Source organism: Drosophila miranda, chromosome XR (genome assembly GCF_003369915.1).
Source record: "Drosophila miranda strain MSH22 chromosome XR, D.miranda_PacBio2.1, whole genome shotgun sequence".
In the NCBI taxonomy this organism is placed as follows: domain Eukaryota; kingdom Metazoa; phylum Arthropoda; class Insecta; order Diptera; family Drosophilidae; genus Drosophila; species Drosophila miranda.
The window spans coordinates 15,657,511-15,671,791 of NC_046674.1; the positions used below are offsets into that span (position 1 = coordinate 15,657,511).

At 44.7% G+C, this 14,281-nt stretch overlaps 3 protein-coding genes across 5 annotated transcripts; 2 read left to right on the plus strand and 1 right to left on the minus strand.

The window, feature by feature from the left end:
- The first annotated feature begins 1,091 nt into the window (after positions 1–1,091).
- On the plus strand, positions 1,092–1,998 carry LOC108165574 (pupal cuticle protein 20). Its single transcript, XM_017301647.2, has 2 exons — positions 1,092–1,617; positions 1,674–1,998. Exons 1-2 carry the CDS (start codon positions 1,201–1,203, stop codon positions 1,989–1,991), a joined length of 735 nt encoding a protein of 244 aa, XP_017157136.1. The 5' UTR covers positions 1,092–1,200; the 3' UTR covers positions 1,992–1,998.
- A 1,531-nt stretch (positions 1,999–3,529) lies between these two features.
- LOC108165572 (Krueppel-like factor 7) lies at positions 3,530–5,098 on the plus strand. The gene is made up of 2 exons (XM_017301646.2): positions 3,530–4,079; positions 4,164–5,098. The coding sequence occupies exons 1-2, from the start codon at positions 3,530–3,532 to the stop codon at positions 5,021–5,023; spliced, it is 1,410 nt and encodes a 469-aa protein (XP_017157135.1). The 3' UTR covers positions 5,024–5,098.
- Positions 5,099–9,106: 4,008 nt separating this feature from the next.
- LOC108152060 (serine/threonine-protein phosphatase 6 regulatory subunit 3) lies at positions 9,107–14,244 on the minus strand. Of its 3 annotated transcripts, none has more exons than XM_017281071.2 (11): positions 14,067–14,244; positions 13,657–13,875; positions 13,357–13,556; positions 12,959–13,283; positions 12,582–12,895; positions 12,375–12,513; positions 12,193–12,311; positions 11,521–12,130; positions 11,399–11,463; positions 10,255–11,331; positions 10,048–10,192 (listed from the first exon to the last, which is right to left on the minus strand). In XM_017281071.2, the coding sequence occupies exons 2-11, from the start codon at positions 13,714–13,716 to the stop codon at positions 10,048–10,050; spliced, it is 3,054 nt and encodes a 1,017-aa protein (XP_017136560.1). In that variant the 5' UTR covers positions 13,717–13,875; positions 14,067–14,244. The 3 variants fall into 3 exon arrangements, with proteins under 3 accessions (XP_017136558.1, XP_017136560.1, XP_017136559.1); XM_017281070.2 differs by having other exon boundaries at positions 13,657–13,987; XM_017281069.2 differs by having other exon boundaries at positions 9,107–10,192; positions 13,657–14,243.
- Between the last annotated feature and the right edge of the window lie 37 nt (positions 14,245–14,281).

The following is a 14,281-nucleotide window of genomic DNA, read 5'->3' on the forward strand; positions in this document are numbered from 1 at the left end:
CCGTGCTCGATGCCCGGCGAATGCGAATGCGGGCGTGGAATATGCGCAATGGGTGCGTATCGAAGCGTCCGCCGAAGGACCAAGGACCGACTATTGTTGGTTTATGCAGCCGGTGCAGCTCTTCTGGTTCTCCCGGGTGGTGGTTGCTTGGTGGCTACATGGTACGTTCCACATGCCACAGGGCTACGGCTGCGAACAGGCCACAGCTGACGCCACGCACGGTCCGGACAGGTTCACAAAATCCACACACTCTCGGTCGGTCCATGGGAGCGCGTCAGCTGTGCGCCAGCACATTACAAGTAGGACAAGCTGCAAACGACATTGCCATTAGCCATGCCATTGTATACCATGCCATGGACTATGACTACAACTATGGTATCTGGGGGAGGGTTCAATATTAGCGGCATCCACGACAGGCACAAGCTGAGCTACCAAATGATAAACACACACAATAGTAGCCACAGCCAAAGCCAAGGGCACAGTGGTGTTAAGGCATTCAAATATATTATTAAGCCCTGTATAGAGTATAGTGATGGAGAAACTGTAGCCATTGCCTTTTTAGTTTCCAATATAATGAAAGTGGACCCACTGTCCTCGCTCCAGAAGGAGAACGAGAACTGGCAAAAAGTTAATAGACGATTGACTAAAGCCGACAGCCCTGTCGCTGTTGTCGGGTGTTGTCCCGTGTATCGTGTACCTTGTACCGGGTCCAGGGCTTAGCACCCCCTTGGCAACAGGCAAAGTGCATTAGGCAAAGGATCAGGCGGGGTTGGACCCTGCCCTGCCGAGCCCTGCCCTGCCCTAGACCGGGTTGGTCATGCAGGTGTTGCCTGACCCTGTTGAAAATTGCTTTTGAATTAAAAGTTTTGGCTTGTGGCCGGGCGGGTTTTGTTGTTCTTAGCGATTAGCCAAAAGGGGTTTTTTGATTCAAAGCGATTCAAGGCGATTGAGATTGCACACTCAATTTATTAGCATTTGGCTGGAGGGTAATCTGACGGGGATTTCTCCCAGTGCACTTGCATTGGCCCAGTTTTCAGTTTGCATTTCGATTTCATTGCATTTTTCCCATTACAATCGGAAGCCGTGGCACGTGCCTGACCCACTGAGGGGGGCAACAGGTCGCGGTCAACGCCAGAGTATGAGAGTGGGGTGTATAAAACCCCATGGGTGGATGACCAGCAGCCACAGTTCGCATTGAAGATGAAGCTGTTCACTCTCTTGGTACTCGCTGTTTGCATCGCCTTGGGCTGCGTTTGGGCCCAGCCTGCCGGCTATCCAAGTGCTCGTCCTCCGGCCACCTATCTGCCCGCCAAGCCACCAGCTCCGAAGCCCCCACCACCGCCGCCGCCCAAAACTAGCTATGGTCCTCCGAAGCCAAATGGAAAGCCAAAGCCACCACCGCCTCCTCCTCGACCCAGCTATGGAGCACCACCGCCTCCAAAGAAGCCACCAGCACCGCCTAAGCCCAGTTATGGACCGCCGCCAGCTCCACCTAACAATGGATATATACCGCCATCAAATGGGAATGGAGGAGGTGGGGGAGGCGGTGGCGGCGGAGGAGAGGATATACCGATCATCAAGCTGGAATCCAAAGTCAACACCGATGGTTCTTATAAGGTAAGTGGACAACCAGTCCTAAGACCAAACCAATCTCCTCTCCGATCTCCCAACAGTACGAATACGAGACCGGGAATGGCATTATAGCCGAGGAAATGGGCTACCTGAAGAATGCAGGCGTGGAGGGGTCCGAGGCGCAGGTGGCCGAGGGCTCGTTCTCCTACACTAGTCCCGAGGGCGATGCCATCTCGCTGACCTACATTGCCGATGAGAACGGGTTCCAGCCGATGGGGGATCATCTGCCGACGCCCCCACCCATTCCCATCGAGATTCAGGAAGCACTAGACCTGCTGGCTGCAGGTGGCGGCTGCCACGGATGCGATGACAACGAGACGGGAGGTGGCAACGACGGTGGGGGCTATGTCTACCGCTAAAGATACGATTAATGGTTCGGATTCGAGTGAAAATTAAAATGTTTTAAATGAAAAACCTCCAGGTGGCGGCCTACTTATTAAGAACAAGCAAACACCAAACCGAAATTGGCCCGGTCCTGTTCCTGGTCCTGGTCCTGGCCTGGTTCTGGCCTGGTACACCTTGCTCAAGGGCTGTTCGGTACTAGAAAAGGGGACCTTCATTCAGAACTCCTTGCAGCCACTTCTCCAGCCTCAAGCGTCAAGCCAGAACGGCGGCTGTGTGACTGGCAACACATGTTTTTGCCAATCCCTGGCCCTTATCCTGTTGATCGCTCACCCAGGGGTGGCATGCCGCCGCGATTGTGTCGCAATAATGAAAACATTAGCCTCGTAGCATATTTGTCAGCGGACAGGAGCGGAGTAGTTTTAGATGGGTTGCAGTTTGGGCCCGCCAAGAAATGGGGCACAGTAAATGCTGTAGTAATCAATGAAGCTTCAAATGAGGAATATGAAAAGAGTGTGGATCCAAAACAAAACACACCTGACAGGAGTAAAATGGATTAATCCAAAATTACTATCAAATATTCAGTCCAAAGTATGATGCCTTATATCTAGAGAGTAAAACAATCTATATATTTTCAGAATCGAATCTCTTAGTTCCTTCGCTCAATTAATATCACTTTTGGGCGCCATTCTACCCTCATTCCGCACCAGTGCACTGTAGCAACAGCACAATCTGTAGAAATCACGACCCACCCCAAACCGCAAATAGTGAAACGATACACGCCAATATATTAAGGCATTAGCAGGGAATTCGGAATAATGCGGGGTGCGAGTACAGGGGGGAGCGAAGGGAGCGGTGTGCGTCATAATGAGGGAGGGAGTGGCAAGGACATTGAGTATAGCGAATGCGATTTGTATATGGTGGCATTACAGCAACAACATCCGGGAATATAACAACAAACGATCGTTTAATTTCAATTAAATACATTTTCCTTTGAGGCGCAGCCCAAAAGCCAAAAAATAAAGGACCAACCAAAGACCAAGAGAGAGTGAGGGGGTGTGGCAGGGATGCAAACGGGGAGGGAGGGCAGGAGATTGGCATAGGAATACGCACACTTGCTACAGGCCGCTTAGCTTGGCTTAGTGCTTTGGTGATTTGGGAGGACATGATGTTGCACTTGCCATGCCAAGCCACCACCAGGCAAAGACCTGAAAAAGGGGATGCCCGAAGCGAGCGAGCGAGCAAGGGAGATGAGATGCTCTGAGAGATGAGGTGGATGAGTGAGTGAGGCGGCTGCAAAGTGCGTAGCTATGTCAGGAGCCGGTGCCAGAGCCCATGCCCGTGCCTGTGCCCGTGCCTGTGCCCGTGCCCGTGCCGGACTCGACTGGGCTGGGAATTCTTGCACTTGACGCCAGCCGTGTTGTGACACTGCAAGGCCGTAACAAATCCAAATAAGGGAGCAGGATGTACGGATGTGCACATGCGGATTCGGATGAGGTATAAATAGCGACCGCTGCTTCCAATTGGAACGCAGAATCGAATTCGAACGCGAACGATGCACACGACCGCTCATCTGGATAGTCTAGAGCTGGAAGAGACGGCACCCGGACAGAAGCGCTCGGCGGCCAGCATGATCTTCCGCATCGAGCAGCTGCTGCCCAGCTCCAGCCTATCGCCGACCACAACCAACACCACATCGCCAGTGACCACGCTGACGCCCACGACGAGTACTCAAAACCCGGTCAAGCGGGTGCGGGGCAATCCACGTCCTGGCGTCTACACCTCGCAGTACACTCCGAAAGACACCTGCTCGAGTTCCGTGCCCACGCAAGCCCTCCTCAGTTCCACAGCAACACCCACCGACGGCACCCGAGCCTACTGCCAGGTGTCCAACGGGGAACTGATCATGTCCGCCACCTTGTTGCGCCAGATCAAGCTTTCCGAAGATGTCTACAGCTTCAATGCGATCTTCGAGCTCCATGGCGGACAAGTGCGGCTGCGACTTGTGCGGGATGTGGCTCGGGAAGATGAGATTGTGGCCTGGTTCGGAGAGGAGCTGGTGCTGCTCATGGGCATACCCTTCCTCACGCCACTAAACATACAAGGTAAGGATCACACAGCACGACCCAAGGGATTTCTTCTGATCTGATCTTCAACTAATTTGAATTATCTTTTTGTTGCTCTTCCAGGAAACAGTCGCTACACATGTCACTTGTGCCATCTCACCTTTGAGACCCCACATCCCTTGAAGATCCACCTGGCTCTCGGCTGTGGGCGCAGTTCCATGGACATACTCTGGATGCGCTTGCACTACGCCCTGAAAGCGGCTGCCCGAAGCCACCAAAGAACTGCCACTCATCTGTCGCCTACTCCAGCGGCTTCCTCCACATCCTCGGCCTCGCCCACCCACTCGCCTCCGCTGCAGATTCCTCCCCGTTTCTCCGCCTTTCGCCCGATCACGGCCATGCAGACACTGAGACCTCTGGCCACGGCCACCGCGGCGGCTTCTGGCGCGCTTTCCTACTTACCCTCCATATCGATGGCAGCCGCACCCTTGGGAGCGCATCCCATGAATGCGGCAGCGCAGATCGAAGCCATTGTCAGCAACATGGGGGCCTCCAAGCAGGGACACTTGTGCATCTACTGCGGCAAGGTATACTCCCGCAAGTATGGCCTGAAGATCCACATCCGCACCCACACCGGATTCAAGCCGCTCAAGTGCAAGTTCTGCCTGCGCCCCTTCGGCGATCCGAGCAACCTTAACAAGCATGTGCGTCTTCATCTCCAGACCCAGCCCAGTTCAGTGGGTGGAGGAGGAGGAGAGGGCGGCGGTGGCAGCAGCGATGTCGACATCGAAGGCGAATCGGAGTCGGGCTATCAGTGTCGCATCTGCCACAAGTCCCTGGCCCGACGCCGCGATCTTCAGAGGCACATGGAGACACGACATGGTGGCTCCACTATTGTACATGCCACCACCAGCACCACCACACTGACCATGGCCACGGTGAGTGCTTCAAGAGCAGCCACATCCACCTCCAAGTCGAGCTGATTTTATTTTAAAGAACTATTTTTTGTAGCATACTTTTTAGGGCCACGTTGTGATAAATAAATAAAATTAAGAAATAATAAGGAAAATACTAAATGAAATGTTAAGAGTTTCATTGGGGATGGGATATGGAGTTGATTAAAAGTTCTCTTCGAATATGAATCAAATTGTATCGCTTTATTGATAAACTTCAATACGAATTCAAAGTGAATTTCTATCGTATAATGCACAAATCTTATTGTTAGACAATTAATGCTATTACTCGTACTGGTTGCTCGCTTCCCTTCTCCGGCTTCTTCTTCTTTTTTAATGCTTGTTAATTGTTAATTCTTTTCTTGTATACTCGTTTAATGTTAGGGTACATGCAAAACAATCACAAATTGTCTTTAACTCTGCTAAAGCGTTTGTTATCTCTCTGTGTTTTTTTGGTGTGTGTACTCGTAACTATGTGTGGGCTTTCGTTTGCAGTATGTGTGTGTGGTTGTGTGTGGTGTGTGCGTTGAGCAAAACGTAGACTGGCCTAAAATAAACACTCACAAATACTTGTTACACATCTCCTGTGTATGTAGAAATGCGACGGTAAAGGTATACGGTAATTATATATAATTATATTCTTATTATAGATCGGAGCATAAAGTTAACTATTCTGTTTCTGTTTGCTTGATTTCAGTTTGGAACTACACTTTAGTTTGGTTTGCACGGGGGCTAACACTTTAGTAAAGTTTGAACAAAGGTCGTATCATCTTATCTTTCTCTTCAACAAATGCATCGAAAAAATCGTGTATTTTTGTCATGCTTCAAACCCCCTTTACCGCTCCTCCACTCTTCTGACTTTCTGACATTCGTTTTAAGGCACTTACTCAAGAAATTCCAGATTCCAGAGTGTCTGTCCCTTGGGGTTTCAGTAGTATCTCTTTGTAGTTTCGACCAAAAGCAAATCAGCGAGTATGGATATATATATCTGTGTGTGTACTGTATGGGTGTATGTGTGTGTTTGGGTGTCTGAGTGCAACTATCACCTTGAGCACTTAATAATATGTATATATATTGTTAATATTTTGTTTTTGCTTTTATAGCAAGTTGTAGCTGCGACAAATATGTCCGCCTTTGGATATTTGACGATACGTTTTGCAGTTCTCAAAAGTCTGTACTCGTTTTACATACATACAAAGTTAATAGTATATATAGTATATAGGGGGTATAGTTCTTTATAATTATAATATACTATATGTATGTATAGACACCAATAGTTTTGTTAATCGTTAAGAGTAATATGCAAATTCTGTAAGTTTTTCTTGTCGCTTGGTTTTCTTTTCATTTTTCATTTCATTTTTCATTTTTAGTTAGGAATATGTATTGTATGTATACGCGCATTTGTTTGCTTGTAAATATCTAAACATAAATTCATACATGAAGCACACTTGGGTTCGGTTCTTTCCGTTCTCATCGACTATTTGCTAATTATGGTTAGTATTTAGTTCATTCCTTTATCCATTATGTTAACAATTTGCTTAACTGTTGTATGGGATTTCTTAATTATTTTCAAATATAGATGTTTTATTATATTGCATGTATGATGTTTAAGTTTGTCAATTATTTGTTGTATTACAGTTTGCATCATCTATCTTCCTCGTTGTTGTTCCCGCTGGTTCTTTATTTAAGTTAAGAGTTAAGAGAATTATTTTATTTATTTATTAAATCTTGTGTCCTATTCTCATCTCCTTTTCATTTGGTTTGCAGTTGGAAACCATTGTAGCATTTGTGGGCATTGTGGGAGGGGGCTTTTTGGGCTCTCAAGGGATTGGCTTAATTGAAATACTGAATTGCTGAACACATCCCGACACCGGATACCTTAGATTCGGTTCGCGGGTTAGAAAATATCATTATCGTATCGTTATCATCGTTATGCAGCTTTAGTTTTATCTCAAATTAATTGCGCCACGAAACAATTACAGTTACAACCTTACTTGCTCTCTTACGATATCGAGTAATGCCTAGTGCATGTCACAAAATACTGAGTTCCCTTCCTCTGGGGTGTTCTGGGGTGAAACAATCGATGAGAAATCAATCAATCAATCATTATAAACGACATTTGTATATGTATGTATACGTAATTAGGCCTGCATGCGTGTGTGTATAACTCTGCTCTGCATCGGGGTGATCAAAACATTTCTGAAGACTTTCTTGTTCACAATTGTTCTTAGTTCTCGTTTTGCATAAAACTTTGGACGTTTGGTATTCTTATTTAAGTTTATAATTAGACAAACAAAATGCTTAAAACTGCCACACGCTAGACATTGTCTACACTTTTCTGTTTTTCTTATCAAGCATATACATACATACTAAGTTTTTCTGTACTCGTTTCTTGTATTATTATTGCTTAACATTTAAAAGACACACAGTATGTAGGTGGAACTATGTCTAGGATAATGGATAGCTGTGTATTTCTATGTGTGTATGTTGGTATGGTAAGGCATATGCACAAGGGAAGGATTCGATCATTGGATGTAAGATATTAAGTTAGTTGTAAGAAACGAAGAACACGTAACTACAGAAGTGGGGGCGGGGAAGACAATACTAGGGTCAATTATATGTACATATTACACGGTTTACAATTGGCTGTTTGATATGAGTATTTTTAAGTTTAAGACTTAGTTTTAAGTTTAGTTTCGGTTTGCATGAAGCTGGAGAACTAAAAGCTAAGCCATCCGCCATCACCATCCATCAACATCATCTCTGATTATCTCTATAGATACTAAAGACTACACATTAAAACTCTCTCTCTCTCTCTCTCTCTCTCTCTCTCTCTCTCTCTCTCTCTCTCTCTCTCTCTCTCTGTCTCTCTGTCCCTCTCTATACCTCTCTCTCTCTCTCTCAATTAGATTTCATTGCAGTACGTATTGCTGTTCGGTTGCTGTGGTACATATTCCTTTTCTTCGACTGTTCGCCTGTTGATTGTGTGGTGCCAACGAATTTAATTATATAATTAACTTTCTTTAATTGTCAGTTGATGTTTGTGTGTGTGTGTGTCTGTGTGTGTGTGTAGTTCGCGTCGAGAGTGTTTTCGTGTACATGCTAGCTGTGTTGTGAGGTGTGTGGTGTCCATTAGTTGATGTCTTACACTTTGTTTAAATTAAGTTTTCTTTATCAAATACCCTGCAACTTCATTTAATTATCACAGTTTTTCATCAGAGATAGTTTAAACATTTCATTTTTCTCATTAATTTCTTATGTTTTGTTTTTCCTTTTTTTTATGCAAAAATAAAAAGCAAGCGATTGGAAATTTGTGCAAAAATATTCTACTTTAGTATTCTATATACTTCAAACAGGTTCGGTGCATGAATCAATCGGTGAACGAAGATTCCTTTTCTTTGGGATAGGAATTGGGGAATGTGGGGCTTGGGTTTGGTTATTGTTACACACATCTCTGCTTGATATGCTGCATGCTCAATTCTCTTTTCTTCGCTTATCTTACAATTTAATCTACATTCTCTAGATTAAAGATTTTTATTTTCTTTTTTTTCGTTTGCGTTTCTCTTGTAAAACAAACATCAAGTTTACTTTTAAAGTAGTTTTTGTTTTATTTTTAAACATAATTAAAGTGTAATTTATTTGGAAGCGAAAGATGGCATATTTGTATTTCTTCATTTTCATTGCTTATTCTGTTTTCTTTTCTCTTCTGTATTTTCTTCTTGGTTCGCTAAAACATTTTCCAGCGGCAACTTGAATAGAAATATATTTAAAAACAATACACAAAAGTAAGTAAATTTAAATTTAAAATGTCTTCTTGGAAAGTCTTCATTTGAAATTCTCGTTTTCTGGGAGGGGGAGGGAGGCCTATAGAAAATCTTTTCTATAAGTAGGTTTAAAGGAGGTTGCTTGTAGATTGTGTGTATATCGGGGGTGTACTTAGTTCATGTTCGTCCTGACAAATGCTTGCTGTTTCTTTGCTTCTTGTTTTCAGTTATTTCTATTGCTTCTGTTTCTTACTCTGTCATCTGTTTTTTTAGTTTCTTTCAGTTTGATTTTTGTACTTTCGACAAAGAATATTTTTTGGTTATACCGATTTGTATAGAAACAAAGTCATAATGGCAAAAGACATAAGTATATTTGTACATACATAAATATGTAGTAATATACCTCATTAATACATAATGCGTACTTTTTTGTGCTTGCAGCATGTGTGTGTGTGTGTGTTTGTTGTGTTGAAACTTTTGGTATTTTGGCATTGCTTTTGCTTCGTTTTCATTCAATAACTTGCTCGCACAAGTCTCCAACACGAATATTCAACAATACAAATTTGTGTGTGTGGGGTGTAGGAGTGTTTGTGTGTGTGTAAATGTATATGTATATATATATGTATGTATAGATATAGATTATCCACGAAATACAAATACAAAACTATTCATACGACATTACTTGTTGCATGGTAAATTTTGTTACTTTAAGTAATGCTCATTCGTTGCCTAACACATTGAGAGTATTGAAAGTAGAAACACTAAAGCACTAAAACGACAGACTTATACAAGTACAAGTACAAAAAACAATACAATTCACTTAATTAGGAAGCGTGAAAGAAGTTACAAATTAAAATAATTGGCAATACGAGCGAGGAGCAGAAGTATTCAACAATAAACGTTTTTCACTTTTAAACATTTTTTTTTCATTTCCATTTTGGTTTTTTTTGGGCGGGCTTCGGCCTTTTGCTAATGCACAAATTGTTTCTTGTACTTTTGCAGCCTGTTTTTGTTGTGTATATAATATATATATATATATATATTTATATAGACGTGTCTATGCATGTACGTATAAGTAGTAGTATGTGGTATATATTCATATAAATATGTAGCATATGCATGATTATGTATGTATAAGAAATGACCAAAGAGCAAATCAAAGGCATTTTTACAAATTGTCGTCGACACATTTTACGCTATACAAATTGCAGATTGCAGATTGGATAATGAGTGCGTGTTTATTTCGGTGTGGTGTGGGGTGTTTGTGGGTGTGTTTGTGTGTGAGTGTATCTATGTGGTGTGTGTTGCAATCTCAACATTGTTCGTCTTGTTGGCACTAGCGGCCGTCAGCTTCTGTTGCTCCGCTGTTGCTGTGATGTTGCTGTCCTCATGGCCATCCACGTTGTTACTGCTGCTGTTGTCGTTGGCATGATTGCTGCAACCAGAAAAGAAGAGAGAATTGTGAATTTGGGATACAATCGACTTGCATTTGCTTACAATTCGTTCACTTTGCTGGTGGGTCCATTCGAAATGGGTGTGGATTGATCCTCCGTTTCACGATCCCCACCCAAGGGCTTGGTCCACATGCCCTCGTCGTCTTCGTAATCATCCTCGCCATCCAACAACACCGACTGCAGTCGGGTAACAATCGATGTGGCCTCGACAACAGTCGCCTCGCTCGCCAGCTTGTCGCTGGACGACTTCTCCACATTAGCATTATTGTCGTACTCAGCCTGTTGATCGTTGCTGGATGCATTATCCGGGACAGCTTTGGGGCTCATGGGTTCATCATCATCATCATCATTGTGCGCATGCGACTCTTTTTCATCGCCGACAGTGGCCGGAGTGGGTGCCAGAACGTCCGGCACTGATTGCGATTCCTCGTCCACGGGGGGCCGTGATGTAGGCATACCCAAATCGCTGCCAAAGGTGCTAAAGTGCGCATCGAAGTCGGCAAAGTTATGCGTATTGAATTCCGTGCCCCAGTTCTCGGTGCCAGTGTTGACCTGAGTAGATGCACCGGGAATGTCCGAGAATTGTACATCCATGTCCCAGGTATCGGCCAGATTGCTCAGCGTGATCGAGTTTTTCGTGAACATGCCGTGGCTATGTCCATCGCCAGCGCCAGAGTGAGTGCCCCGCTCGTCCTCGTCATCGTCCTCGTCATCGATATTGCGACCAAATTGAAATAGATTTTGATCATTGTCCATGGTAAAGACAATGTCTTGCAACGTGTTGTCCAGATCACTGTATCCCATGTTGCTATAGGACAACGTTCCAATGTCCCAGCTATTGGTCTCGCCCAAATAGTCCTTCGAGCCGCCCGCATTGTACTCGTGATCATCGTGCGGATTGCAGTTAGCCAGCATCTGGTTCTGCTGCTTCGCTGCAAGCGTGAATTCGCCAGTTTCCGCATCGATGAGCGATTGCCAGAGCTGCTGCTCGGCCTCGTCCCTGAGGCTGGTGACCATCAAGGCAGCGATATGTTCAGATTCTGATATACAATTTGTAATATGACGGAGAATTTTGATGAGATGCCCCATGTAGCCCAGTCGACGGCCCTTTTCCAAAGATCTGGAGTCGGGAAAAATCATGGCATTAGGGATAAGCGCTTCTTAGACTAATCTGCGTGAATACTTACTGCGCCTGCGCATTGTGCTGCCAAAAGTCAATCAACTTGGAGACCAAGTGACAGTTTACAATCAACTGAAAGGAGGGCCAAATTAGAACAGGAACTGGACAAGACCTTCATGTCCAACTTACATGCGTTTGCATCTCTGAAGGCAGGGCATTGGTCGCTTCCTTGGTCTTGTCCAGATCCTTAAGCGTTGTTTCGCTCTCCGTCTGATCTGCTGCAAGCGACAACTCTCCTCTATCATCCTCCAAATTGTTCTCCACATGATTCTCCTCCAGCGTTGGTGCCGCTGTTTCCTCATTGGCGGACACTACAGTTGTCTGCGGTTCCGGTTCTTCTGGAGACTCCTGGGGGTTAGCTTCCTGGATGGTGGTTGGCGTCTGCTCATTGGCCTGTACCGCCGCTTCCTGCGCAGCTGCCACTTCGATTTCGATGTCACCATCCTGATCCTGATCCTGATCCTGATGCGCGTTGTTGCCACCCTCCTCCCGCTTATAGTCGTTCAAGGCATTCTTCAACTCAACGTCGAACTCCTCTTCGTTGACCTTTAGGAAGGCATTGATCAGGCAATCGGCGGTGAAGAAGTCAGTGGCCTCCGTAGAAGCCGTATTATTATTGGACAGCTCATTGTAGAACACCAGGTGGAGGGCCTTCTCCGTTTCGGTGTGCAAAAAGTTGTTCCAGCAATACTGTTTGAAATACTCCAGCAGCAAACTAAAGTATTCCGTTGCGCAGATCCTGAGGGAAGAATGGAGATTCAATCATTGCAGTGCGGACTCGGGGCAAGCTTTAAAACTTACGCCTGTTGAATGCTCTCGTGTTTGGTCTCCAACAGGGCAGTGAACACACGACACACTTGAAGACGTGTCTTCCCAAAGGGGGGCGTCAACACGGCCGCTGTGGTCTCAATTGTGGATTTCTGCAAAGCAATATATTGGATATAGAACTGGCATTTCTCTTAGATTGAACTATGAGAACTCACCGCAGGCGGGTTCTTGAGAACATGAACGAACTCTTGTAGGCGTGGCGCCATCACAGTGATCACAGTCTCCTGCACCTCCTGATGGAATTCTCGTTCTCGCTTCTGCAGCAAACGCTGACGATCAGAATTGGGCTCATCTCTGTGAAAGAGATGGTAGGGTAGGGGGAGATAGAAACGAAGCAGTGATCAGGGAGCTCAGCGACTTACGTGAATGTAATTGGCTTGATAAGCGTAAGTACAACCGATATTCCTGATAAGATGGCGCTCTCTTGAGCGTTTGGTTCTAAAATCACATTTAACAAGGCTTCAATTGTATCAGCAGATTCAATGGTTTTCAATATGGGATTCGAGCCATCAAAGGCCGGCTCAAATGAATCGTTCTCCTGCTCGGTTTGACGCATTAGGCGCCCTTGGTTAATAAGATCACAGAAAAAGTCGGCAACATTTGCATGTTTATCGGTTTCTTGAGGATTACGCAATATTGCAATCAGTCTCTCCACAATTTTATCTTCAGTTAGCCACTGCGAAAATAAAAAATTTTGAAGTGTTTAAGAGTGCTAAAAGATGGGAACCTTGAGACTCACTTCGAATAGGTTTCGCTTCAGTTGACCACCCTCGATGTCCTTCATCATTTGCATTATTAGATCAGGTATGACCGGTGTGTCAAAGTGTTTGCAAATAAAATCCAAAAAGGTCTTCTGCGATTTAATATACTCCAGGAGTTGTAGGCACATGTGTTGATACGAAAACCAATCTTGTTCAGGCTTTTTGGTAAAGAGCATACTAAACGTTTTGCTAAAAAACGACGACAGCAATGGATTTAACGGTGGTTCTTTTTCCAGATATGAATACAGCAGCTGTATTGTGTCCGCATCGGACAGAAGCTTCTCATCAAGGGACGGTAGGCCGCTATTTATTAAACATAATCAAATCTATTTAATTAAATGGCAAAAAGAGAAAGATGGAAAAAGGCAGAGCTTACAGTGTGAGTATCTCACAGGACATGTTTGCGTAGCGAAAACGCTGTACCATGGGCAGATCATCAGAGGGTTCAGTTGTGATTAGCTCAACCAGACGCCTGATCACATCGGCACGTGTAAAATAGTTGACGAGAGTTTTCTTTTGCGTTTTGCACTCTTGCAGTATGTCCTCCTCATCTAGAAATTCCTCTAGCTTTGAATTCTGTGCGATGTATGAAGACGAAAGTGTGAGGCAATGAGTGGGTGAGTGGACTAGGAGACGGAGACAGAGACGAAGACGCTGCAGGTGGCCACAAACTTACCTCCTTCTCTAGTAACGCCTCTATATTCGCTGAGGGCGCATAACCCTTGTCCCAAAACATTTTTCGCAGGAACGTCTTGGCGGTGACACTTTCAGGCGGGGGGGAACAAGAATTTTTATTTCGGAAGCTTGTTAGCTTTTGTTTTGCTTTGCGGGCTTCACTACTTTCTTGGATATTTTTTGCACGAAGAATTTATTGTAACGTAGCATACACAAAGCACTGCGGGGCAAGAGTAAAGGGCAGTCAGTCAATTAAAACGAAAACGCTGCCGACTCTCGCACAAAGTAATGCGTAAATTTTGTAATTATGCTAAGCAGGTTCCACATATACACTATAATGTAACGCAAGGATGAGTTTTGGCTTGTTGGTTGCTTTAGATTTGTGCAGGGTATCGTTGCGGCCACACTTACGATTATTTTTGGCTTGGTATTTCTCACGATTTGCTGCAGTTTTGATTGTTTTTCGTCCGAAAAAACCACGCTAAAATTTTCTTCTCTGCTTTTGTGTAGAGCTGCACAATATTCGATAGTATCTCCCAGTAATAAATCGATTCATCGATATCCCCAACCACCCGCAATATTTGATATCGAATAAAGCAGAACTGTTTAGCTTTGGAGTAATATTC